The sequence below is a fragment of the Camarhynchus parvulus genome, chromosome 1, assembly GCF_901933205.1.
Source record: "Camarhynchus parvulus chromosome 1, STF_HiC, whole genome shotgun sequence".
Classification (NCBI taxonomy): Eukaryota; Metazoa; Chordata; class Aves; order Passeriformes; family Thraupidae; genus Camarhynchus; species Camarhynchus parvulus.
The window spans coordinates 26108021-26135906 of record NC_044571.1 but is presented as its reverse complement, the minus strand read 5'-3'; the positions used below and the strand labels follow the sequence as shown (position 1 = coordinate 26135906).

General features: G+C 38.5%; 1 protein-coding gene across 7 annotated transcripts in view; it reads right to left on the bottom strand.

Annotated features, from left to right (window-relative positions):
• The window catches only part of MCF2L (MCF.2 cell line derived transforming sequence like), a 156371-nt gene that overhangs the window by 18481 nt on the left and 110004 nt on the right, over positions 1–27886 (bottom strand). For all 7 annotated transcript variants that reach the window (XM_030948330.1, XM_030948343.1, XM_030948371.1 and 4 more), the window contains 13 exons: positions 20354–20444; positions 11101–11220; positions 10157–10273; positions 9499–9648; positions 8700–8824; positions 6869–6983; positions 5786–5905; positions 4779–4970; positions 4391–4582; positions 3622–3781; positions 3405–3475; positions 2350–2426; positions 1597–1663 (listed from right to left, as the gene is read on the bottom strand). In XM_030948330.1, coding sequence (XP_030804190.1) covers positions 1597–1663; positions 2350–2426; positions 3405–3475; positions 3622–3781; positions 4391–4582; positions 4779–4970; positions 5786–5905; positions 6869–6983; positions 8700–8824; positions 9499–9648; positions 10157–10273; positions 11101–11220; positions 20354–20444 — 1597 coding nt within the window. The remainder of the gene's footprint in view (positions 1–1596; positions 1664–2349; positions 2427–3404; positions 3476–3621; positions 3782–4390; positions 4583–4778; positions 4971–5785; positions 5906–6868; positions 6984–8699; positions 8825–9498; positions 9649–10156; positions 10274–11100; positions 11221–20353; positions 20445–27886) is intronic.

Here is a 27886-nt window from a genome sequence, read left to right as displayed (position 1 = left end):
AAGTTATTGATCTTGGATAAGCTATAGCAGTTTCCAAATAATCAATCTTGGGAAACTACCTTGCTTTTTTTCTATCAGAATCCTTGGCAGACAGAAAATCCAATGCAAACAAATAGGACATAATAAGAGCAGACACTGTCTCTACAAAGGAATACCAGGTTATTTTACATGAAAAATTGAAAGATTAATAGAATAGGAGAAACAAAGAGAATGGGAGAACAGCCAGAACTATGGACTAATGACTAGAATTCCTTAAAAGCTGGAAGCCTGCCACTGAGCCATACCTCAGCAAGTATCTTACCCAGAATTACTGCTGGCACTCCCAATCGCCCAGGTTCAAGCTAGAGGGATACCAAACTGCAAGGAGGCACAGAGAGGTGTGCCTGGCACAGAGTACTGGAGTGTCACTCACAGTGACACAAAACCAAGACACTAAGCCTAGCAAGACAGGAGTTGCACTGCACTCTATGGAAAACAAGAGTAATACCATGGGAATAGAAAGATGCTCCAGTAGCAGCAGTGAGGACCAAAACTCCTCAAACTATTCAAATCATGATTTTATGAATAGACCTGTACAGATGCATTGCATATAAAAGCAGGAGATAAAGTGATCTTTAAGGCCCACTCCAAACTGACCTGGGTTTATTATCACATGTCAGATGTGACCATCCTGCTGTAATCAACACTTCTAGCACTTGGACTGAACAGGATGTAAATGCTGTGGGAAGCTCAGCACAAACTAGCAAAACCAAGACCAGAGTCCAAAACCCTCATACACGACTCTTACTTGAAGGTGTGTACTCAGAAATTATCAGTCCTGGTCCATAACTTTTGGCAGTTCCTATTTAGAAGCTTAACATTGATATGGACACCAAGAATATCCACTTGTCTCAACTTTAGTTGAGACAATCCTGATCAAATTATTCAGCCATAGTTACCTGCAACTTCATCATTCCCTGAAATCAAATTGGATTACAGGAAAATTATACATCCATAGCTGAAGACTTGAACTTGAGGAAAAAAAGAATACTGCAGTTTATTTCTGCAAGCAGCTCAGCAGTGCTGCAATCATGCCTCCATAAGTGCGGAGCAAAGGGAGCACCTTCGCTTCCTTGATGATTTCAAATGGGGATTTTATTACAAGGCATTCTGTTCCCACAGTTGTACCCAAGACATGTGGAAGATTGCTCAAAGATATGCAAAGAAAGATCTAACAAACAACTTTTCTCTGACACAGGAGCCTCTTGACACAGATTCACGTTCCTGTGCGACACATGACCTTCCTGGAACTGATCCACGACTCTGGAAACAACTTCTGCAGGAATTAATGATCATTACAAATCTCACCATGATTCCACCTAAATACTAAGGCACATCTTATTTTCTGCTTAATTTGTGTTTTCTAATACAAAATCCTTGTTGTATGGCTATTCCTAGAAAAAAAAATCACATATTGCTGCCTCTGTGAAAATATGATAAGAAAGGAAAAATGTAATGACCACATTGCTTGACGAAACAGAGGCTTTATGGTGGTAAGGAAATACATAAGAGAATCCACGAAATGCAAGAACATCCAGAGAGAAACTTAGTCTTTACCTCAAGAACACAGAGAAGTTCTTCCACATATGCTCGTTCAGTCTCGATAAGTTCATTCATTACATGCCTGTGGACAAAGAATGATAATTAAGGTGGGCTTATTCACTTATGTAAAGTAATGAGATAACATTAATTTTGTCTGTTTTCCTTTTTTACTTCAGACAATAAAAGAATTGTTTCCAGGTAATGGAAAATGTTCCATGGATATTCCTGTCATTATTTTATATATCTTTATTGAGAGATACGTATTTTTAGAACATTTTAAAATTTTGAAAATGTGTTTGAACAGGAAAACATAGAATCTGGCAGTCATTTCTTTAACATATTTTATACTGTTCAGTTTTTTATAAAAGTGGTTTTTGGTAACACATATCAAAACAGAGGACTAAAAAGAGTCCAATAAAAAGACAAAGGCTCAAAGCGTGGAGACCAAATCCTTCAATAGATTAACACGGGGTTTATTACTCAAAACTGTATAATCTCTGAAATGAAAATATGTAGTTGTCCTGCCATAGCATCACCTCACTGCAGCAAAGGTAGACTCTGGTACTACCCAAACTCTAAATAATGCTGCAGACAGAAATGTCTTCCTCTGTGCACAGAGCATAGCCAATGCATTTCAAAAGTCACTGAGGGTTATTTCAGAGAAATAAACTTGTTTTATCAAACAAGTTTGATCCTTAGCAAAACTCAGGCTTTGCTGGAACCAAATCAGAGAAAATCCACACTTTTTGCTTATCAAAATATACTTACTGTCGTAACACAGCTAGGTTTTCTTCATCATCCATTGTAGATCCTCCTCTGCTTTGATGGAGTTCAGTAGTTTCACTCTAAAGAAGGAAACAAATAAACAATGAAAAAAATAATCATGGCACCACAGGAAAAAACACTTTAAAATAGAGAGATTTGTGCTCAGCACTTTTCACTGGAAAGACTGTACTCCACTAAAAATGAAGGCAGTTTGCAAGAATGCTGTGAAAAAAATTCAAGTCACCCTGAAGGTCTTGAAGCACACCATATTTGGATGTGGAAAGTTCTCCATCAAAAGCCAGTTAAGAAAAGGTGGTGGTTCAAAACCTTAGCCGTAGCCTGTTTTCCAAGCTAAAAATAAGGTACTGTGCTAACTTTCTGGTTGCTTCTTAAACCGACACAGAAATTCATTCCTAAAACTTTTACTGTAATGCCTAAACCTAACAATGGCTTGCTGAAAAAAGAGAGAGGTTCTGCTTTCAAGCCCTCCTCGAACTACCCCTTTTTTCTCCAAATGCTGTCCATCCTGGTCATGTGGCCCAGCCTTCTTCCTGGCAATGTCTTTTGCTGCACCTTTGCTGAGTTGATTCAACTCTCTAATGCAGTGAGAAACTCCTTGTTTCTGTTGCTGCTGTCAGGACACTTCCCTTGCTGCAGGCAGGGCAGGAAGACCATCCCCACTTGGGAATGGCAAGGTCAGGTGAAGCTGTCTTGGAGCCAATGACAACTACTTCTTCACTGTCAACGGTTTTAAGAGTAGCCAATTACTACTGGCAAATAAAAAATGTTTCCTGTTCATAAACTTAATATTTTGCTGCCCCTAACATTTTTCCTAATATTGGCAGCTATTTACTTTACCCTCTCTCATAACCAGCACAGCAACAAAGCAGCCCCTATTTAAACCATGTGACTGTTTCACCAGTGTTACTTCAACTGGGACAATGCCATCACTTTGTCAGTAGAATTCCCTCATACTTATTGAGAGTTCCTGAATATTCTGTTGTACTATGACTTTTTCAAGTAGTGTATGTGTGAAAAATTGAAAGTGACAAAAATACCTTTGCTTTTCTGTAGTTTACCCTCCGAAGTGCACTGCTTTCTGAGTTGGACACGTTTTCTCTTTGGAGACCTAAACATGTAAACCAGAACCAAACAGAAGTTAGAACTGGATCAGATCTGACACAGATGTTCATGCAACTACAAATTATGGGTGGAAGTTTCTTTAAGTTTCCCAGCATAGCAGAAAAAAACTAAAGGCTAATACAGATAACTTACCTGGAGAGGTACAAGGAGATTTTACAAATGCTTCAGGTCTTGGAGCAACTGGCTGAACAGGACGTGTCTGCTTAGCTGCCAGCTTCTTAAGACTTACTTGCCGCTTTTGAAACATTTCTTCCATACTTTCTTGCTTCTGGAAAACCTTTTGCACATGGTCCTACAGTTGCCATGGAAATAAAAACCAAATTGAATTAAAAACATAATTTAAATAATTTATTATAATTTTTAAATCCCTGTCAGAGACCTACCAACAAGCTACATTGACATCTACAGCATACTGATTTGAAATTGCAATTACTTTTATACAACATATAGAAATATTACACTAACTCTTCACTCTTTACAAGGTGTAATCTACTGTGATTTTGTGTGTTTACTATCGAGAAATCTGGGATTCGGGTTTCAATTTAAAAAAAATAAATTTTTTTGGACTGTCTAAAGGTTCTGTTACATAGAGATCAACCATGAAGAAAAGGAATATATTCTCAAGTTCTTAAAAAAAAAAAAGTAGCACATTTTTGCTACATAAGAAAAAGGTATTAAGCAATTTTTCTGTCTGAAAAATTAAAGTAGTTATGAAAAGTCTCTGAAGCCCCTGGTGATTATCCAAAGATATACTGAGACTCAGGCACAGAGATGTATTGGCTTTTCAGTTCACAGGTATAACTCCTAGTACTGATTATTTAGCTTTATCAAGGGCAGTACAAAAGAGCAATTCTAGAATGAACAAATGGACACACAGACACACATAAATGTCTTCTGGTACCTTCAGGTCTTCATTGAGGATGTATGCATACTCTTCATAAATTTTATTCAACTCCTTGATTTTATTGCCAGCACCAGTATCCAGGAATTTCTCAATCTCCTGTAATGCTGATTCTGCACCATCCTGAGACTGACACTTATCTACAGGCTGGGAAGCCAGCAGGTAAATTCCTTCATCACACCACTTCATGGACTAGAAACAGAGAAGAACAGGCTCAGAATGCACCAGTACCAGCATCACACACAAAGAGTCTGACACACTCAACCTTGTATTCATGTATTCAGCTATTTAAAGAGAAAACTTCCAGCCCACTGAGATAATGTTACCTACCATTATGACAATTGTTTGACAGAGATTTCGGGAAACAACTGTTGCATACTAAATTTACCTTCTCTAGTAAGTCGTGCAGTTCCAGAGATTTGTTAAGAAGTTTTCTCCTCCGTTCTATTTCAGTAGTGAAGGCATCACAGAGATGATGAAGTTCACTGCATTTTGGAATAATGGAGTCCACAGCATAATGATTGCTTTGAATAAAAGCATCACGCTCCGAGGCTAACATTTTGGCTTTTGTTACAGTTTCCTAAGAAAATAAGCACTGATTAAAGTACATCTTTCCTTGGATCAAGACCAATGAAACAATTTTTACACAGTGAAATATTGATAAAGAATACAACTTTAGTTAATATCTGCCTTACTTAATAAATCAAAGTGATTTCCTGTCTTTCCAGTTGCCCAAGAACTTTCCTGTACCAGAGTACCTCAGAAATAACAGTGAGTTTATCACTGTTTAATCACAGGGCTCCTTGTGAAGGAACCACTGTTGTCTTTCTATGCCTTATTGAGCAGGGTTGGTGTGTGTATGAATGCAATTTGGGGTACAGCAACAATCTGAATTCAAATTGAAAAAAAAAAACAATCTCAGCCTTAAGAGTAACAACCCCACTTAGGGAGCAATTTGTTTCATTGTAAAGCACAGATCAGAAAAAGGTTCCCTTTCTATATTGTTCAGTGTCTTTTTCTGTTGGCCATTTTTATTGTACATTCAATACACAGCTTTCTTATCTCTAAGATTTATTGAAAGACATGGCTTTAATAGGAATGGAAGTGGTCCCTTGATCAGTAAATGCAAAACTTGGCTATGTAGACACTTCACACAATTCTTACATGAAGCAATCACACTTTGTGTCCGGTCACTCTGCTCTTTATTGAGGGATGTCCAAGAATTACTCTGCTCCAATGGTTGAAGACCTTATTTCAGATTCCTTCTGTACGTTACCTGAGGCACTGATTCTGCCTTGTTGTCAGCTTAAGCTGACACACTCAACAACCAAATCCCATTCCCCTCTGCACGTGCATTGTCACAGTAGAAATTAAGGAGACTTGCAGAGTTCTTACATCTGATTTTTCTTTAAAGTTGGCAAGGTCTTTCAAAATATGCTCCACATGTGAACGGCTGTTTCCCACATCTGTGAAAGCAGACAGTCTCTCAGACACAATATCCAAAGCTGCTTTGACCTGAAATGAGACACAGCTATGTATGAACGAAGAGACCTCTGCCTCTCCAGAGGCCCCCCAATTACATAGGTGATAGCCACTATTTGCAGTCAGGTGACTCACATTAGGTGGTTACTGGGACACAGAGACAAAGCACCTTTTTTTGTCAGCATACCTCCCCTCCCCCAATTAAAAAGGAAAACAAATACAAAGAAAAGGCAGTGAAGTAATCCTGTTTCCCGGTACTGAAAAAGATGCAAGAGAAAGATGCAAAGGAAACATTTAAGATCTTGCTTTTACCAGATGACAAGGAAGCAAAGCAACATTAATGTTAACAGCAGAAGATGAGGGAGAGGTCCCCACTCCAGCAATTGTTTTAGAGACAGACAAATGCTTGCAAGAGTGTTTCTGAGTGTTGCTCTTGTGGAGACACAGGGGCTGTGCTCAGAGATCAGCTACACCAGGATAAAGGGTCTGTAGGTGCCACCGAGCACATGAGTTAAACAACATGAGATCAGAAACTGGCTGTGAAAATTGTAGTGCAGCCTCCACCCAGCTTCTAACACTATGGCTGCAACTTCCCACCCACAGTGTTGGAGACAGTTTTCATAAAATTTCAGCCAGAATGTTTAGTTGAGACTTGGTTCCATAAAAGGATCTATTGGCAAGATGAAAATGTTGCAGCAGCATTTTATGTTTCTGTGGTACAGAACAGGTTTCAAAGGACTTTTTGAATGCTTATACACTGCTGGGTGCATGGCAAAGAACTTCCTAAGGCTGTAGAAAAAAAAAAAAATATTATGTCTTGTCTTTGGCAAGAATCCAAACTAGTAAAGATAGCAGTGTGTCAAGTAAGGGCAAGTACAAGAAAAAGGTTGGAGAAAGCTTGCAAGTACATACAAGAACTGTAAAATCAAGAGCAGGAAGCATTTTCTGAATAATTTCTATGTTACCAAATATTGACTGCCACCAAGAAGTTCTCACCTCTCTGAAATTCTGTTCAAAATTCCGAAGGCGCAGGCACTGCTCTAGTTTTTGCTGATGCTTCATCCAAAACTCATCAAAGGCGGTCTCTGTTTCATGTAATTGAGCCAGTAGCCTTTAAAAATCAAAACAAAACACATAAAAAATACTCTAAGAATGATGGGTACAACCTTCAAGGGACAATGCAATCCTCCACAGTAAATAAAAAAAAACCTCCCCAAAGCAGTATTTTTCAGGACAAATAAACTGGATACAAGAAACACTTTTTGCATCACACAGTATCATTTCCTAAAATAACACTTATGTAAAAAACTGAAACTCAACACAAACATAAATTTCTGGAAAATGGGCAAGTGCTTATTTTAAGCACCTTCTCAGCTTTGGCCTGAGGACATGGGGACCTGGGGCTAACATACATAAATATGCAAATGTGTGTGGGTTAAGACGCAGAGGAACCCAAGCCTTAGGCTAACAGGAAAAGTTAAAGTAAAAAATCTGAACTGCTACAACCAGGCAGCTGCCCTTACATTTCATTCTTTGGAGCAAAGCTCACTATAAACCTGAAGGCCATTGCTCCTTCCCTTCCAAGCACAGTTATTAATTAAATATCACAGGCAAGTGTATAGGTGTACTCTGATGAGGAAAATCTTTGATTATAATTCTGGCAAATGTGTTAGAACTTTAACTTCTTAACTTACTTCTATAATTGCATTTGACAGCATGATATCCCATGGACTTTATACAGTGCACTTTGCTGTACTTAGACTACATCTGGGGAAGGCAACCCATCAGAATTTTTATGAACTTTTGTCTTTAACACTACAGAAATGAACTCTGAATTTACAAGTTAAAACCATCAAGAGAAAAGGCAGTAACACACGCACACAGAGAGTTTGTTCCAATTTCTGTCAGATATTGTATTGAATAGGAATGTTAAGGATAAATGAGCAACCCCCACCCTGATCGTCCTTGGATAGCTGATAGCAACAGTGACCAAAAAAAGTGACTTCTGCCAAGGTTTATGGATTGGAATGGACAGTTATTTGGAAAGAAATCCAGCCTGAGTGTAACAGAAACACAGAATGACAGACAAAAAAAGAATGCAGAATGCAGCCTGGGGGAAATGAGCTATGCTTTCATAGCTTTGTGAAAATTTACATCTGTGCTATAGTGATATAATGTCTTCAAACCTGGCAGTAATGTGAGGGGGGTGTGTATGTGGCAGGCAGGGAGCAAAGGAAAACAATACCTATTACTTATATGCCCAGAGGAAGCACATAGGAAATCGGTGCATAGATACTTCAAGAGTGGTGTACTCCCTAACAGCCTTCAAAAGCTACTAACAATATTGATAAGTTATCAGGTTTAAGAGAAAAAAAATCCTCCCACTTCAAAGGGACCTGAGGGAAATGGACAAATCTACCGAAAAGAAGGGATAGATCACTTCAGTCTTCCACTCATGCCCACTGTACAGCAGCAAAATGTCTTGGATTGCACTTCAGTTTCTAAACAAAGCATTGATATTCTTTAAAATAAGGAAAAGATACTCAAGTATAGAGTCCAAATGTGACAGAAATGAAAAGAAGAACAGTGTTGTGTGGTATCAGAATTCCAACTCCATTTCCCTATAGCCAGGGGATCCCACAGTGGGCATTAGAGCGTTACTTTGTTCAGGACAGATCTGACAGAGGAATTGTTTCTGAAATTATTTATAATGTTCACATTGAAACATTTGCTTATTTTCAAAGCATAAATATGGAATTAAATAAAGAAGCTGGGGGGGAATCAAAAAAGCAGAAAAGCAGCACATTTAGTATTTCACACCTCTCACCTTTCCACCGTTATTTGATTGTCTAGCTGATCTTGATTCAGTTTGTAATCAGGATTCTCAGTAACTGGTTTTGTAATGCTTCCAAGGATATCATCTCCCTGTTCTACTGCTACCCTGATATCCTCCTACAAAACAAAACAAAAGAAAAACCCCACACGCTGTAGCAGCATGTAGTTTTTTTAAGCAGAATTCACAAGGCGCTGAATCGAAAGAAGGATTTCAATAGCATTTGAACAAGCACAGTTTTATTAAAAGCAGTGGTTGACAACAGACAGTAAATGATAAATGTCAGCTTCTTCCATGTTTACCATCTGAAGACCCCAGTGTAACTGAGTTAAATTTTCATGGTAGACAGGCTTCTAGTGTAGCTTTAGGCTACAAATATCTCAAAAATGTTAGATGCACAGTTCTGAAACCACCAAAGAGCTTTCATTTAATCCTTTTTGAAAGAACATTTGTTCATGCTTCAAAAGGCCATATATTTTAATATGCATGCAAATACAATCAAATTTCCTGTTGCAAACAAAACTACAAATTAAACACACCACTACTTACAAAGAAATTACTGTTTCACATACAACCCATTATGCATTTGTACATACGTAAACTTAGTTTCAAGAAATGTCATTTTTCAATGCAAAAAGGATTTTTAACATCAAAAAAAAGCAAGTTCAAAAATATATCATTGGTTCACATTGCTACTGTCTACTAGCATCATCCATGTTTTCCATTAATATTACTAGCTATAAATTAAAAGACAGTTTAACTAGAAGACAGCATCTCTACAAAAACTACATACCTTCATTTTGTCCTTCTTTTCCGTGTGTGTTGCAAGAAGGGAGCTGGTTGATTGCACATCATTTGGTAGTTCTGTTTCAGCCAGCTCAGTCCCAAAGGACTGAAGAATCTGAGCTGTTTGCTTAACCTTTTGGGCGAAACCTTCTATAGCCTTTTGGAATAAAAAGCATTAAAGATGTTTTGTGTTCATCACACACATATGTACAAACAAACACAAGCACACAAAATATAATTCTCAAAACAAACCCAAACAGATGAATTACAAGAATGAAAAATGGTCAAAGTAGAATTTTGCAAGCAACAGATACTGTCACCATTAATTCCTTAATTGTATGTTTTTCTTAGGCTTGTATCAGGTGTATCTTCTTCATATTTTTATAATCTGGAGTTATTTTATAATTTGAGCTTTTTCTTTCTTGTAGCAAAACCAATAAACCTCAATACAATAACACACTGTAGCTCCTTCGCTCCAAGTGTTCAGAAAACCCCTCCCAAGTTATTACTCATATTATTTCTCTAAGATGACTAAGTACCATTGGGAACATCTTCTCACACTGAGCAAGTCAACTTGCATCACTTGGAATCTGTTTTATAAATGACAGGGTATAAAACAGAAGGGTTCATTAAGCTGAAAAGTTATAACAAAACCTAAGACTTACAGTGCGACGGGACAGCCATCTGTTGTGGCAGTAATCCAGGGTGCCACCAAGATCTTCTGTTAATTGTGTCTTATCAATGTAACCCTGCAGTTCTGACACTGAGCCCAGCATTATGATCTGCAGCAGGACAGAAAAAAAGTGAACGTGATCAGTGGTGACAAGTCCCTTGTTAATGATTCTGAGCCCCATCCTTCAGACACTGACAGAGAAGATGCATTTTTTAATATAAAAGTGAGAGATGGAACTGTTTCCTGTGGGTATAGAAACACAAATTTAACAGTTCTTTCAGGTGAAGATGATGTAAATGTAAATGACTGAATATGGACATGGGCACAAGGCATGTTAAAAAAAAAAGCTTATGGATTATACAGCATAACACTACCAGATTTTTAAAATCTTGTTAAACTGTACTTGGCTATTTTCTAAAAGCAACATTTATTCCTTGTTCATTTTTCCTTGCTATCCTGGGTCTGCAGGACAGAACAATAGTGCCTACATGGATTTGTCATGTAAGCACTGGTTCTCCAAAATAAATGAAAGATGGGGGGAAATTTTCTTAAAGACCATCTTTCCCTCTTTCAATTTACATCTGATAAGTACAGTAACTTTTATATCATCAACTTATATAGTTTCAAATTTTATTTTAAAATATAAAAGCCATACACTTGCAAACAAAAGTACAATCTGTGGGTTTACTGGCAATATAACAACAGGCATCCATTGTACATTTGCTCAAGTGACAGAAACCATAGCGTTTGTTCATGGGAAATGAATCTGCTTCAAAATTCACATACACTCTCAAGAAAAAGCCATCATGAATTAGCTAAAATTGCCACAACTGCCTCTAAGCATGGCTTTTTGTTGGGGCTTCTTTGGTCCTCCTTGGCTACCTTAAGTACTTTTACAGATTCCTGGTAGTAAAGTGAAAACAGAGGATTACTTACAGGTACTTTCATTTTAAGCTCATCTTTGTTGAATCTGAAAGCAATGTCCGAGAGAGCTCGATGAAAAAATCCTGTTGGGCGCAGAACGAGGACTAATTGCAGGTTCCCTGGGAAAGATGCCTGCAAAGCAAGTTTAGCCTGTTATTTTCTGTGCCTCAGCTCCAGAAAATATTTTTGAACAAGGAGAAGCCCCTGATAAACCACAAACTCACTGTATCAAAGGCCTCCCATAATGGGGTGACCAATCATATTGTTGCATGGCTAGTACAAAGAACTTCATTCAAAAGACATTTACTTGTCTTTGGGAACAGGGATCTATTCTCTTGGAATCCATTTTTTTTCAGGGCTGGCTTGTACTGCTCTTCAGCTAAGATTACAACCTACCCAAGGAGGCTAATGAACAAACAGCAGTGGCTCGGTATTTTTTTAACAAGACTTTCATGGTTACTTCATCTTCACTTTAATAGAAGATGCCAAAGAAACCTCCATCATTCTGTGAAAACCTAACAACAAATTTCTAATTTGTGCATATACTACCTTGCCAGTTGCCTACATAAGTTTTTGCCACAGAGGATGGATTTCTCAGGCAGTAACTTAAGAAAAAGCTTTAATTTGGCTGACAAAAATTAAAATCAAGCATAAAAAATCTCAGCTCTCTTTTTCCTCATCAACTTCCAACTAGCAATCCGATGGATCTTTCTCAGTTCTACAATAGGTAGAGGGAAAACAGAAGATAGAAGAAATTTTAAAAAATATAGCATTAAATTATTGAAAAGCAACCTCTGCTGTGGCAGAAATCTGCATATTTGGCATTGAGCCACTCTTGGAAACATTCTCCTCTATTCAGTATTTCCACTGTAGGGAGGCAGTGAAATTCACTAAAGAAATGATCATTATAATGATTAAGTATGCAATTTTCTTCATTATACTGTTGGAAGTTATTTCACTTTTCTAGCAAACTGGTTTACCAGAGGGAAGATAAAAAAGCCAACGAAAAAAGCCCCACTGACTGAAGGAGCTGTTATGCTATGCTCTGTTCCAAGCCTACTGGAACTGTTAGTATCTGGAAGGTTAGAGTGATTTAATAACAATTTTGAGGTTTCCAAGGGTTCCAGGTACTTAGCATTAGAAATTATGAATTTTTAAAGGGAAAAGTAGTTTAACACTTCTCTGGAAAGCTTCAAGATCTATTGTGGTTCCCCAGATATTCAGTACACAACCAAGATTTCATTTGTCTAAGGAACCTTAAAGGCTTGAGCTTCTCAATCTGTCTCCATTTCAGTGATGTCCACATTTCCTAGAAAGTACAGTGGTTCAGTTCCAAAGGAGTCTGATGGCTGGGAACAGAAACCAGGTAATTCTGAGCGTCCTCACTAGCTCCTCAGCCTTGCACTCTAAAATTCACTAAAAAAAGTGCAGCCTATGAAGTTACTAACCCATAGTTATCAGAGGAAAAACTTTTCATAGAAAATTTCTGACTATATTCAGAAGAAAAAGAAAAGATTATACTTTTCTTACTCTTTTTTCTGAATTACCATACAAAGCAAACCCACAAATTTATTTCAGAGCATTAAAAGAACAGACAAAAAAATCTTTAATAAATCTCCTGGATAAGCCTTTTAGAATGACAGCTGTATTTACTGCTCTCATTCAACAGACACTTCAATCTATTTTGTGCCTGTAACAGAATTGTTCAGTCCAACTGAACAGTTATTTTTACCTTTAACCTCCAAAATGTGAAGTTTTTTCAGTGGCAATGCAAATATTTCAGAATAAAAATGATAGAAGAGATATTTTTAGGTAACATATTTTGAAAAAAAATAAGGTGCCTCCTTGTGAGACACCCATCCCACCACATGATGTCCTGACCCACTGTCTATGGCAGCCAATATCTGCAACCCCTTTAGCCTTACTTGGAGCACTGGGAAATTCCCTGGACAGAGTGCTAGATAATATCATTGAGGCACCCTTTCGCCACAAAAGATGGTCTTTCAAGGTCCCTCCCAACCCAATCTGTGATTTTATGACATTTAGGCTGTTACTGAAGCAGAGAGCACTACCCAAATGCAATCTAATAGTAAATTTTTCTGGACTGTCTACTAGGTCCTATGAAACAGAGTTTAATTGCATGATGAAATTAAGTATGGTGTTCAATTCAATGAAAACAGAGAATATGCACTGCAATTATTTTCTATCTCAATGTGTAAACCCAAAATGATGGTGTTGAGGTCAATACAGTCTTGGTATCACTTTCATTCCCATTCAAAACCTGTCAGAAATTTTCCTTCACTCTGAACAAAAGCTCAAATTTTAGATTACTTTGACTTTGTCTACAGTGTAAACTGGTCTCCACTAGTCTGTCTCCATTTGGTTTTGTTTTTTTCTTCAAAAAAACTCCATGTCTTAAAAAGTGATGCCTCCTTCCCTTGTTGTGGCTAGGAGTAAAATCTGCAAATTAATATTTGTGAAACAAGAAGGGGAAGTTGTGCTACAGTAAACAATGTTGGACTTGTGCCAGCTATTACAGTTTATCAAAGGTTGTATCTGCACTGCCAAAATACTACTACTTTTCCTAACATTTTTTTGCTAAAGCCCTGGTGACTTGCAGAGACAATGCTATGATGTAAGAGACACTCCATAGATGCCTGTGAACTTCATTGACCAGTCAACTTCACCCTGAACACTGGAACAAAACAAAAATCCTCTGTTCCAGCCCAGCAGCATATTTGTTTGAAGCCATTGTATGCTAACCAGACAACAAACAATGACTTCTCAATAATGCTTTGCTAAATGTTAAGCACCAAAAAATATTCATGTTATGTTTAGCAGTGCTATCAAATAAAGTGTCTTCAAGGACTTTTTCACTGAAGTCAATGAACCTTACTCAGATTTGTTGAAGGGTCTGTATGTTCAAAAACTGTTTGTTTTTTTTTTTCCCCAAAGTGTCTTTCTTTACTAGATTAATTATTATTAAGAGTACCCTCAACATCTTATCTCAAATATTGAATTTATCTGATTTTAAGCCAATACAAAAGAGACTAGGAATCATGTTTTTCATATTCTCTCCAAAAATTAGGAGAGTTCAGCCCATATATTCATTCATCTCACTTGCATTTGTTTGATATTTCATGACAGTCATGGGATTAGTTTTCTATCTGCTCATCTTCACTTTCTCATCCAGTCAGGTCAATGCCAATTCTAAAGAGAAAAAATGTAGATGTACTCATTGTTATCAGCTTTTGATTAAATCTGATCAAATCAGGAATTTGTATACAGCACAGCCCCAGGATCAAAGTGTTCCAATACACTGAGATCTTTGTTGCCCTACAAGTATCCTGAACCTAGAATAAGGGGAAGAACCTTTTCTGGCTGGACAAAATGGGGAACAATCTTAAGTTCTCCAGAAAACCCATTAATAGTTTCTCAGGAGCAGGTTAACCTGCCTGCTTTGAGGCATCTGCTTCTCAGGGATGGGGAGCATTTCACTGCATGTCCCAGGTTTCTGGAAAGGGGAAAATGTATAGACTGAATCCAGTTGAGTTCTGGGCAAAATGCAAAATCAAATTACCATAGAATCACAGAATGGATTGGAAAGGATCTTAAAGATCACTTATTTCTAATCACACCCCCCCCCCCAGGGCAGGAACACCTTCCACTAGATCAGGTTCTCAGGTCCTCATCTGACCTTGCCTTGAACACTTCCAGGGCTGAGGCATCCACAACTTCCTGGACAACCTGCTCCAGTGCCCCACTACCCTTACAGTAAAGAATTGCTTCCTAACATGTCATGTCTCTCCTCATTCCGTTTAAACAACACCCCCTTGTCCTACCGCTATCTGCCTGTGTGAAGTCACTCTCCCTCTATTTTATAAGCCACCTTTAAATACCAAAAGGCTGCAGTGAGGTCTGGCCCAGAGCATTCTCTTCTGAACAACCTCAGTTCTCTCAGCCTGTTCTCATAGGAGAGATGCTCCAGACCTCTGATCACCTTTGTGGCCTCCTCTGTTAGTTTATATGCAACATGCTAGTTGCCTATAATCCTAACTATCATTTTTCTTCACAGAAATTACTGGCAGACAGGCTGGGTGTACCACCAGTACTGACCCTGAAGTTAAGCCAGCTTGCAGAACTATTGTGTATCATATGTGAGCCATCAAAGAGCTAATGCTTGACTCAGTTTTAGTAGTTCTGTCTTAAAATATTTGGAAAAAACCTAATTTTCATTTTATGAAAAGCTTCAAAATACCCACATTACCAAACTCTGTGGTGCTGTTTTCCTTTCTGCACTTACTAATATGCCATAAGCCACAGAGAACTTCTTTCCAAAATACTTCTGTATATAAAGGGCCTAGTAACTACTTGCTTACCTATTTAAGACTGTTTATTCCTGGCTAAAATGAACAAGTGCCTTACACATAATTCTTGTCACAAAAGAATCTTGAATTAAATCAGTTCATAAAAAGAGCAGCTTGAAATCTAGCTTTAAAAACATAGGACTTTTTTGCATTAGATCTATATTTAATGCTTGTGACATTATGATCCTGCTTTCTGAGTTTAAGTGACTCACTTATGTTTTCACATATTCAACAAATACATAAAATAAATAAAAATGGCTAAGTACACAAGGATAACTGCAAAAGTGCCTGCATGTGAAGTAGTCTCAAAACATCCAAGGCAATCAGACAAAACCATACTGATCTCAAAATAAACTTACTAATTTATCATTTACTGTACTCATTCATAACAAGAGCCACAAAATTAATACAAATACTGTTCAGCTTCATCATGCTGCCAAGTTCTAGTCTTAAATCCAAGCTAAATGAGAAACATGACTGGAGCTGAAAGAAGAGCAGTGTTTTCAAACTTAAGTCATACAAAGTGTGAAGCATCACTACTTTTCGGGACATGATGCAAAGAGCTAACTAGAAATTGGGCTAATGGGAAATACCTATCCCATATAAATATAAAACAATGCCTTTCATGGGGCACCACTTAAAAAACATATATTTTCTACATCAAGAACTCACTAAGAAACTCAACATCTCTACAAAGAAGGCCAAAGAACTCAAAGTTGGATTACTGCAATTCCTCATTTCTCACCTTGGATATCAAACCAATAAGATTCCAGATGGCACAAAAATGGGACTGCCTGACTCCTGCAAGGTTTAGGCTGGTATTACAAAATCAAAGAATCAATTAGGTTGGAAAAGACCTCCACAATCATCGAGTCCAGCCTAAGCATTCTCGTACACTGTGTCCACTGGTTTCTGGTTTCTTCTGCCAGCCAGCAGTCTTGGCGCTGATCTTCAAAGAAATTAATGGGCTAAGCCACTGTTACAGTGAAGACTGCATTTTGATTTATGAACAGCTAAGAAAAGCAGTGCTCTGGACAAGGCAGTCCAAAACAGAAGGCATGAAATCTGCATGCAGTGCATCCTTAATTAGTGGTGGCAAATCACAAAGCAAACTTCTTCTCCAGGAGGCAGAATAAAACCTATCTCTTGTCACATTAGAAAGGGCTGCAAAGTTTTGTAATTGGATAAAAATTCCTCACCAACAAAACAACCAACCTTCATCCTAACAGCTTACTCAAGAGCAGTGGCCCACAGGTACGTTATTCCCTACGCACCAAGAAGTTTATTTTCCCTGGACTTCAGTATGAGGTTGATGAATGGCTATGGTAAAACTTTTAATGATGTTGAGTGCAGTTTTTTGTTTGTCTAAAAGAGTGAGTTCACACTGCAATCCTTCCCTCCAGATGGAGGAAGACGATGACAGGACAAGAAGAGACTAATACAATGTAATGACGCAGACTTCATTTTTAAAACAAAATACACTGGAACTGTGAAGAGAGCAGTGTGAAATCCTAGAATGCATTGATCAGTAAAAAGCCTTGCTCCTACAACTGTGGATGGAATATTGCTTGTTTGGGTATGATAACATTAGCAGAGAAAAGAAAAAAAAAAGAAAAAGAGTAATTTTTGACTGCATGGAAAGGACAAGTGGATCAATTTGTCATTCACCATTTGTCCTTTGTCATTCACCCAACTTCAGCTGGGACAATACAGAGCTGCTTTACCAGCCACCATGACTGCTCCTCCTTGCACACTTATCCATGAGACTATGTAATTGCACAGCCCCGGGAGCTAAAAGGTTCAGCAAGGTCTTGCATGTCTCTTTATACTCTGAATACTGTGTTTTACTGAAAACAGGACATTCTAATACAAATTTAGAAGAATTGCTGCAGGCGACCGGGCAAAAAGCTGAAAAAATTTTGTATCCTCAAACAATAATGTATTACAAGTGAACAACTTGCAACTACTAAGTTCAGTATTTTTCTTGTAAGAACTTTCAAATTCTACTGTCTCTCTAACAACATGACAATTTGCTATCAAGACTTCACACTTAACATTTAACTTGGCTCTTGGAATCTCTATCAGAATTTCACCTCTCAGCCTGACTATCCCAGTAGATCAGATTCTTCCTAGGCTAATAGGTTCACTTCAGCTAAATCAGTTGAGGAATAAAAGGAATAATGCTGTTTGCAGTGTCTCTTAAGCCACAAAGTCTGCAAGTCTTGTCCTTGCTCACAACAACATCCTGGGCTGCCTGCCCATTGCAACTTCATCAAGTAGAATAAAACAATAGCAAGGTCTGTATGCCTGGGCATGTTCTTCCACAATCTCTGTCACATCCCAGGAAAAGAAATGTCATAGTTCAGCCCAGGCCTCTGGCTTTGCTCTCAGTCCCACTGCACTGTATGTGCTGCAGCAGCAGCACACACAAAAGGGTAAACTCCCCCAGGATGATTAGAGAGAAAATAAGTAAGATGGCAGAAATGACAAAATAAACCAACAGCCAAAATTCTTATCTCAAATAACATGACACTCTTGTCTCTACACACAGCAATAGGCTTCAGCAATCAAAAAAATTTAAAAAAAAAGGAAATGGCTTCAAATTGAAAGGGGTAGGTTTAGATGGGACAGTAGGAAGAAATGATTTACTGTGGAGGTGGCAGGGCACTATAATAGGTTACTCAGAGAAGCGGGAATTTCCTATGCCTTGAAGTGTTCAAGGCCAGGCTTTGATGGGCCTTTGAGCCACCTCATCTAGTGAAAGGTGTTCCTGCCCATGGCAGGGGGGTTGGAGCTAGATGATCTTTAAGGTCCCTTCCAATCAAAACCATTCTGTGATTCTGCGACTGAAACTAGCAGAGCTATCAGGCTTTCAGACATGCAGTACGTTCTGGCTAGCCCAAATACCACCCAGATGCCTCAAAACCACCAAAAGACAATTCTGACCGTTGGAAAAACCAAGCACATGGAAGTCTTCAGTTAGCCTTGAGCCATTCAAAAGAAATCTCTTTCTATCAATAGGACCTCACTAATTTAGCACAACATACATATCTTGTATATTTGGTGTTGTTTTTTTGTTAAACAGACAGCTGAAATGCATTAGATTTCATTTATATCAAATAGTATAGCAAAGATATGATGGTCAAGAGCAAACAATTCTTCGCTACATCTTCTTTTGGAATAGGAACACAAAATTTTCACGTGTTCAGGGCTGATGTGACTATTGCTGAAGCCCAGCAGGAGGACTGCTATATACATATATACATGGGTACAATTCAAAGCCAACAGTGTTGCTGGTCAACAGAGAAGCAAATATAAAAAATCCTGCCTTTAACAGATTAGACTGCAGCTAAGAAGCACGATTCTTCTTTCAGAAAAAGCTCACAGAAGAATGAGAAAAGCTGAAAAAAGCAAAATAACCCATCAGCAGCAGTACTGCAACTGTGCAGTGCTCCTTGCTCCTGCACTTACCATCCTAAATCCTTTAGGCACCAACATCATCACGACAGTGACAGATCCCTTAGAATGGGGAATAATTGCTCAGTTCTATTCACTGTGCTTCAAAGCAAAGTAACACACACTGGAGGAATGTTACCATAAATGTTATCATCACAGCCATAAGCAACTTGTCTGCAGTTGCTCCCTAACCCTCACAACCCCAATTATGCAAATAAAAGGACCATAATCTGTGCAACACTTATCTGTCCTTGAACAGAAACTACAGCACTGACTTTTGAGAGGTGCCAAACCTCCAGATAGAGGCCTTTTTCTTCAGTCATCCTAAATTATGCTGCTCTCAGTTTTCACTACTGGAATCTACTCAATGCTGCATCTCAAAATTTCAAGATGAGCTGCAAAAGCAAATTTTGCTGGTACTTCAATGTATTTTCAACATATTAACATTATTACTATGATTATTATGTAAAGAGTTGTATTGTGGGAATATTATATCATTATATATTCATTCACAAAATATCATATAGTGGGAGTAATATACTACCTTTAAAGATGTATTACTTTAAAGTAATGTACTACCTTTACTGTAGAATAAACAAAAGATTTTTTGGCCAGAATCAGGCTACATTAAAATGACATTTACTGTTTTGGTTTGACTTTTATCTTACAGAGTCAAAATTTTTCAGCCATTAAAACTTAAAAGATACTTACAGCTTTGTTTTTCAGCCCTAACTGGAAAGACTATTGACTAACAATTAAAGCAAGGATAACAAGGAAGAAAAAAAAGGCAACCCATGTACCAAAAACTTAAAAAATCAAGTAAAGCAGCAGTAGAATAAGCACATGATAAACATGAATCTGTCCTTCCCTACTTTTGAAAAAAGAAAAGGAAAAAAAAAGCCTCTAATAATGTTCTTTTTCATACCACTTGAAAGGGAGACTGGGAAAGTTAAGAGCATGTACTGTTGATTGATCACAGAGGGCACATAAGATTTTCTTGCTTACATGTAATCCTTGTTTTAAATCAAACATCACAAGAACAGTTTTTCCATGTGAACTCCTTTCACAAGTAGTAAACTCAACCAGGGCCCTCACCCTCATTTCTTCATAAAAGGGAAACTCATTTGAGCAGTGAAAATTCTATGGGACCCATGGGGTGTCCATGCAAATATCAGCTCCCACCTGGGAGAGCTGCATGCTCACACATTCACTCTCTCCAAGTGCATACTCAGGAAGATGTCCTGACCCGTAGACTGCATTAAAAGTACATCAGAGACACATGATGCTCTGTCTGGGATACAAAAGACCTACTGGATACCTTCTGTATCATCTATTAGCAGACATATTGTTGAAGAGAAAAAAAAAATTATGTTTTTCCACTCGTAAGAGGAAGATTCAACACAGAAAAATCTTTCTAAGGAGTAATTTAAGAGAGTACTCACCGCTATCCGCAGTATGGAAGCTTTCACAGAGGTCCATTTGTCCTGTCTGCGATCTATGACAAGAATAAATCCAATTCCAGCATCTCGTAAACTGAGTTTGGAGGAGGAAAGAAGAAAACAGGAAAGTTTAGTTAAAAATACAAATGTAACTCCTGGTTCCCTCATACAGAAAAGCAGTCAAAAAATAGTGAAAAAAAAAAGTAGCTTGACCTTTTTGCGCAGAATTTTCTTCATATAAACATCTTAAATAAAGACACACTATACACCATTGCAAAGATGCAGCAGTCCCACAGCGTATTGCAGAGTTTCAAAATGCATTCAAATAATGAATTCCTCTTTTTCACCAAAGATAGTATTTACATTTATTGCACAGGGATTATTTCAGAAGGAAATGAGACTGATTGATTCTCCACTGTTTGGTGCTGATATAATCCCTTCCTCATGATGTTGTCAGTATAGTTTCAGGATCAAAATAAAGTTGTTTTCCTTTTGCATCTGCTTTTTAACCTTCTGTTTGAATTGTCTTCCTCCTCACTGATACTTAAAACTCCTGAAAACCACAGATCCTTCTGATCATTCCATGATACTGCTCCACGCATCTGAAATCCTCATATGCCTCCAGGCTGTAAACTTCTTCCTAGGTGCATTTGCACGGTCACTGAAACAAAAAAACCTTAGGGCATTTAAGCTCTTCAAACCACAGATGAGAACAACGAGCTCAGAGGCACTCCTCTGGAATGGAAACATCTGTGAGAGAGATTCTGCTCCAATCCTGCCGTACAGGTGACCTTTCTCTTTTGCTTGTGCTCAGCTGCATGTGCTACCGAGCCCTGACCAAGGGATGTGCTCCTGTTTTGTAATTCCCCATCTAAGCCAATTGTGCAATGCCAGCAGCAGCCCTTGCCAGCCAATCACAATCAAAATGGAAACAGCAGGCAAATGCAAGGCAGACAGGCTCAGATTAATTGTTTTCTCATACATTTGCTCCTTTTTCAGTATATGTGTCGTATTTTTACATCTGATGATTTATTGCAAGGCCTGCTGTGGAGCTGTGTGAGCTTTGTTATGGTAATATCTGTGCATCAATTTGTTATGGTAATATCTGAAAAGAAAAATAAAAATCAACACTACAGAATGTCAGGATTCTTTATTCAAGATTGCTGAATCATGGAAACACCAGCTTTTCTTGATAAGATTATGTCAGTAGCGTAATGATAAGAGGATGTTTAGGAGGGTGAAGAACACAGGCACCCAGATGTGTCATCTTAAGCTACTCTTCAAAATTATAGATTTAAACAGGACTCACAGTTTATTCCCTCTCTTTTACAAAATGCAGCATCTCTCAAATTTACAGACATACTCTTCAGTGGGAAACATGAACAATCATTAGAAATGCAAAGGAGCCCTTGCTTTCTTTCAGAACAAGCTAAGCAATCCTTTTAGCACAGCAGAATGTTAGAAGTGATCCTCACTGCCCACATTCAGTGCAGTTACTTAACTCTTGCCTCTGGGTTAGGACAACACTGATAAACAACATCTGAGCACTTGCCTTGTAAGCCTGACAACCCTTGCAGACAAACAGGGCTTTATATTAGCAATATGCTTCCCACTACAGTAAATTTCCATTATTTACTAAAGTTTCCTCTCTTATTTTTCTTTATTTAAAGGGCAAGAGGAGGAGAGAGATTCAGACTGATTTTAGCCTCTTCCTGTTCCTCATTTAAATGTCTTGCAATTTTAACCTTTAGTGACTGAGCAAAATAAAATTCTAATAGCAACCACGTGCCACAATAATCAGATGGCAAAACAAACTCTTTGGGTACACAGCCTTAATGTGGATCAATGGAGTGAATAAAGTGCTACAGCTGTCCCCACAGGAGTCAGTGTGGATTTTGGAGTGTATTAAGACTAATGAAGAGTCTATTTTCCCTACTCAGTAGAAGTTCCCAGGAGCCCTGAAATCCCTTCATACTTCCTCAGAGGAAGCATAATCTCAGAGTACCCAAATGCAACATCTGTATAATATTTCAAGAAAATACTGATATTTCAGTGCAATGTGAATAAAATTAAACTCTCTGAAAGAGCATCAAAAGGATTTCTCTCTAGGAGCACATGAAAATGCAGGCTCAGCTGGGATCCCAGAAATTATCTACATGGTAGCTTCACACAGTTAATCACCTGCCTCAACACCTGACAATAAGCAGAGCTCAATATGATTATCCTAGAAAAATAAAAAGACAAGGCTTACTTAAGTAGAAGAATTAACAAAGAAAAGCACATCTCTAAGATAGCCCAAAAGACGTCTTCAGCCAACCTTCTTTTTCCACTGGATCAAATAGAAGGATCAAATATGTTGTATGCTTGCATGAATCAGCAAGCTCAGACATAAAAAGCCAGGATTCCCCACTGCTACCCAGAAGAGACCCAGTAGCAAAGTCTTGAGCATCTGACTTCAACCTGTTAATACTCCATTAATATAGACCGGTGGGAAAAAAAAAAAATTACATACCCTGTTCCAAATCAATGAGGGTGGTAAAAGTATTTGTTATCTTGACAACAGTGCCTTGTTGCAAAGGCCTGGCTCTGGAGTCTGGGATCCAGCTCCAGCAAGTCACAGGCAGGAAGCAACAAACCAAACTAAGACATTGTGTACAACAAAGCTGAGAACATTACAAAGAGAACAATGTCATGCATTCAAGAAAAGTAAATATTGAAAACAGGTCTGTTTGCCAATGTACCCTTGCTCTACTGACCTCTCCTTGCCGCCAGACACGCACCTGCACATGGGGATGCAGGACACCTTGCAATACCCTCCTCCTTTCTAGGGCATAGGGAATGGTGCTTTGGAAACAAGCACCTACTCAATTTTCCTTTGGCTCTTGATTAACTGTGAGTGCCAGCTGTCCCTCTTTCCCTCAGCCATATTTATTACATTTTATCCTGATAATGATTTTCCCCTACCCATCCATGTGCTTGAGAGGAATGCATTTTTTTTGTGCTCAGTGTCTCAGCAGAAGCACGCTCTGATGGGCACAGCTCATCAAGATTTTTTCCCTGCTTTGGTCCACCTGCACGGTGCTCATCAGCTTAGCTCACATCTTCTCATGCCTCTGCATCACTCTCCAATAAACTTGTCTCCACCACTGACATTTGTCTATCCCATTCATCACTCCTTATCCCAAGAGCAATAAAAAAGTATTTTTCTTTCTTTTTAAGTCTTTTTTCTTTCTAGACTGTCAGTATGAATGACATCAGTTCTCACCCCTTCCTGAACACCACAGTCCCTTCATCCTCCAACTGTACGCTATGTCCCACTCCATCTCCCAGTATCTTCCCTTGGGTGGACACTTCCCTCAGCTGTGCTCCTGCCTGTGGAGTCCAGCAGCTTGTCTGCACTGCCTCCTGCTCAAGAGGTGGCCCCCACACCCCATGCCACAGCCTTCCTGCTCTCAGCCCTGGTGGCAGACCTGGCTCTAGAGCAGCTCATCCTGTAACCACAGAAAAGCTCCTGCTCAGCTCCAGGATGAAGCAGGACACTTTTGGCTTGAGTAGTTACTTAGCATCCATGGCCTGGGTTTAGGAGATTTTTCTCAAGGTACTTTCTTGACACAAAAGCCATCATTCTTCTGAGTGTCAAGTCTGAGTCCTTGAACAAAGGAGGTAGACACTTGAGCTTCTCAAACAATTGTCTCAATGTTTGAAGAGCATGGTAGATTTGTTCCCTGGCATCTTAGGAGCCACACAGCTATTTTGGCTGAACTTTACACCATAAAATCAGGTGGCACCTCAAAAATGGAAAGAAAATTTGGCATAGTTGTAAATTACTAGAAAGCAACCCTTACAGTGAGAAATATTAGAAAACCTTAGCAGAAGCACCTGTCTATTCAGGCTTCTTAACATTTCCCATATGACCTTTTTTGTCTTTAATGTAATAACTTGTATCCGGTGTACTTTCTGAAACATAATTTATATAAACTTCTAATTCAAATTTAGTATTTCCTTCCTTTGTTTCTCTCCTAATACACGTACAAAAAAAACCCCAGACCAAACCAAAAAACCCAAAACATCATGGGATAAGCACCGTTCTTCTGTTTATCCACCAGAACAAAGAACAGAACATTTTTAGAAAGGCAGGGAACCATCCCTGCTTCTGCAGGAAATGTGTCCAGCAAACTCACAAAGGCCAGGTTAGAAAGGTAGAAAGTGGACGCAGGGCCACAGAGGACAGGAGAAGATGCAGCAAAGGGTGGACTTTCTGCTCACGCCCCTCCCCCTGTCTTGGAGAGCCAGTGTACAGCCATTATGATGAGATGACAGTGAAGTTGAAATACCTGCCCAACAAGCAGCCAGTTTCCCATGCAGAGCAGGAACTGAATTTTCCACTTAGTGACTCCTCAGTTTAGATTATGGGGACATCTCCTCTTTGTCTTGTTTGCAAGAATTATTAGCTCATGCACTTGGGGGAAAGGGTGGGAAAGCTTATAGTACACAGGACTGTGGAAAGAAACTTCCCTCTGGGGTATGTGGAAGAAATTACATAAACATCCTCTGAAAGATCCTTGCATTTCTCCAAGGTATGGGTGGTGACAACTGCTACACCAATAATTTCCTATTTCTTCTACACTGCTGTATGAAAGCAGTTAGTATACATTGGTCTCTGCTACAAATGAAACAAAGCAAATCTTTGAGTTCATCCTAGAGACCTGAAAGTGTCAAACCTCTGCACATTTGAAATTCTGTACAGCATTTTGGGTTACACAAGTCCACTTATTTAAAACTGAAATTCAGTCTTACAGCTTTATTATTAAACAGTTGGCCTGTGTGACAGTCAGGACTGTTCCCTACCTCAGCATACAAGTGCACTAGAAATTCTTGCTCTCAAGGGCTGAACAGCTATTCCCATAGTAGGGCTTCAACAACATTTCACAAAGAATTAATGCACTGAACAGAGCAATGTCCGCAGCCATCTGTATCATGAGGAGAACCCTGGTACCACCCTATCCTAAAGCTTCCTCACCCTCAGCACAGCGACACACACACACTGCTTCAAAAGATGTGAGGTCTGGGGTACCTCACAAATCCTGATCTTTTTTTGCATACAACTGTAAACCTATGTAAGGACTTCGGTCACTTAGCTTAGGAACAGCCCACTGGAAATCAGACAATGAGCAAGGTTGCTGCTTCCCAAGAGAAACTTTGCATTCTACATTTGCAGAGACAAGACACTTCAAACTGACTGAACCTGAGCCACCTCAAAGACTATTCTCCATCTCTCCTGTTGCTGCTAGGAATGATTTCTTGGGGGGTGAAGGGGAGACAAGAATTCTTTCTTAATCATCAGTGTTTCACACACTAACAAAATGAAACCACAAATGCCCAGCAATTAATGGAAGCAGAGAAGAGTCACCTCCTTAATGGCCTTTACAAGCTCTAGGAGACAGTCAAATAATATAGTGAAGAATGTGATATCAATGGCATTAACAAATAAAGATAAAAATCTCCAGTACAGCAACTAGGAAAGGAAAAAAAACAGCTAAGCCCTGTGGTGACATTTCACTGCACCAGTTTTATGCTGGTTTGCCAGCAAGGAAAAGGGCAGTAACAATTCACCTGGCATAGCCTTGCTGCACATCTCCTCTGCTCCTGCCCCTTGTGTAGGGTAACCCACACTACTTCAATCTGATCACCTAGAGGATGCAGTGTTTTCTAGAGCAGAAGAATTTAACAGGTTATGAACTTGACCCAAAAAAAAAAAAAAAAATCAGCTGTAACATTATACAAAATGTAGCATCCAGCCACTAAACCATAATTAGGTCTAGAACTGTTTCATTTTCTTACAATTCTTGATTGCTCATTATTGTAAAGCTTGCTTTGTTTCAGAACTGGCCAATTTATCCACTTCATTCCAAAAGAAATCCACCTGCTGGGTATTTAAAAAAGGCACAAAAAAAATAATATCTGGCATGTATCCCTAATTTTAAAATGCTTAAAAGCTGCTTAATAATTTTAAAATGTCTTGTACTCATTTGGTCTTTAAATATTTTCATCTTATGACAGCTTCTTTCTCACAATCCAAAGTAAAACCAAACTTAGGGACTTTACATTTTAAACCAACATCTCTAAGGAAAAGAAAGCAGACTTGGGATTTCTCAAGTAAATGATGAAAATAGGTTGATATACATCATATTCCTCAAAGCTCCAGTTTGAAAGCCTCAGATATTGTCTCAAGGCTTTTATAGCCCAAAGTACCCAGCCTCACTGCAGAAGGTTCCTGATTAAAACAATTTAGGGATAGCAGGAACTGAAAAAGATCTATAAACCAACCATATGAGCTCTTACATTGAATTTCCTTGTTTCAAGTGCAAAGCAAGCCTGTAGGTTTTAACACTGCATCTAAGCTGAATGCTCCTTTGTAAGGCTGCTGCTATTCCAGATCTTACTTAATGAGTTTTCTAAAAAGCTGCATTTAAATCAGTGTTTAAAGCATGTAACTGAAGAATAGCCTAGCAAATAAAAGAAGTTATAATCCTTTAGAATGTGTTACAAATGTAGCATTTTATAAAGTTACAAAATGTTACAAATTGTATTCTGAACTTGCAATTTATCATTTTTGATACTAATGACATTATATCAAATGTAATCACAAAGTAATTTCACTCCTAAAACAAGTTAGAAGTGTTCTGAACAGTAAAACCTTCTCATTAACTACACTTGCTCTAAATTAGCAAACTTTAGAATTCTATTTTCTATTTTTTTCAACAGAAAAGTTGAGGCTTGCATTGTAATTGAGATATCAGTGGCAAAGAAATCATCTGCCAAGAAAATAAATGGAATGAAAACGTATTTCCAAAAGACGGCTGCATATCCAACTGCATGTTGCTGTCATGGCATTCAGTCCCTTAGACAGAAAATAGCAGTGTGGTGCAAAATAGCAATGTGGTGCCAAGTTCTGCCACAGATGTAGATGTATGACTAACTGAGGTCAAATATACTGAACAAATCTGAAGACAGAATTGTCCCTAACAAAAGCAGCATTTATGAACACCCAGATGAAGCTCTTTGGCTACCTAGCAGACCTCCTGAGCCCCTAAAGCAAACTGGCAGGACATTTTGGCTCCCACTCAAACAGTGACAAAACTGACATCTTGTGGTGATACTCATTTGTGACATCTCAGTTCAGGTTCCTACAAGAATCACTTTCAGCTAAGGTGTGTAACTAGTCCATAAGTAATCAGTTCTTATTCCAGCAATATTTATGAGAAAAACCAGAAATTACAGGTGCACTCTATTTATGGTACATGGCACTGCATATGGGGCAAAAATAGGAATGCAGTGATTAACAACTTCCTACATGAATTCTGTAATTTCAGACAGAATTAACACAGTTTTGCCTTCAGTTTTTGTAACCTCTATCTTTTCTGCTGAAAACACTGAAGAAGTCAGCTAGTGCAGCAATGCTAGAAGGATATGTCCATCTCTTCTGTCTCATTGAAAAATCATCCAAAGCAGACCCAAGAAAGCTCACCTCAAACT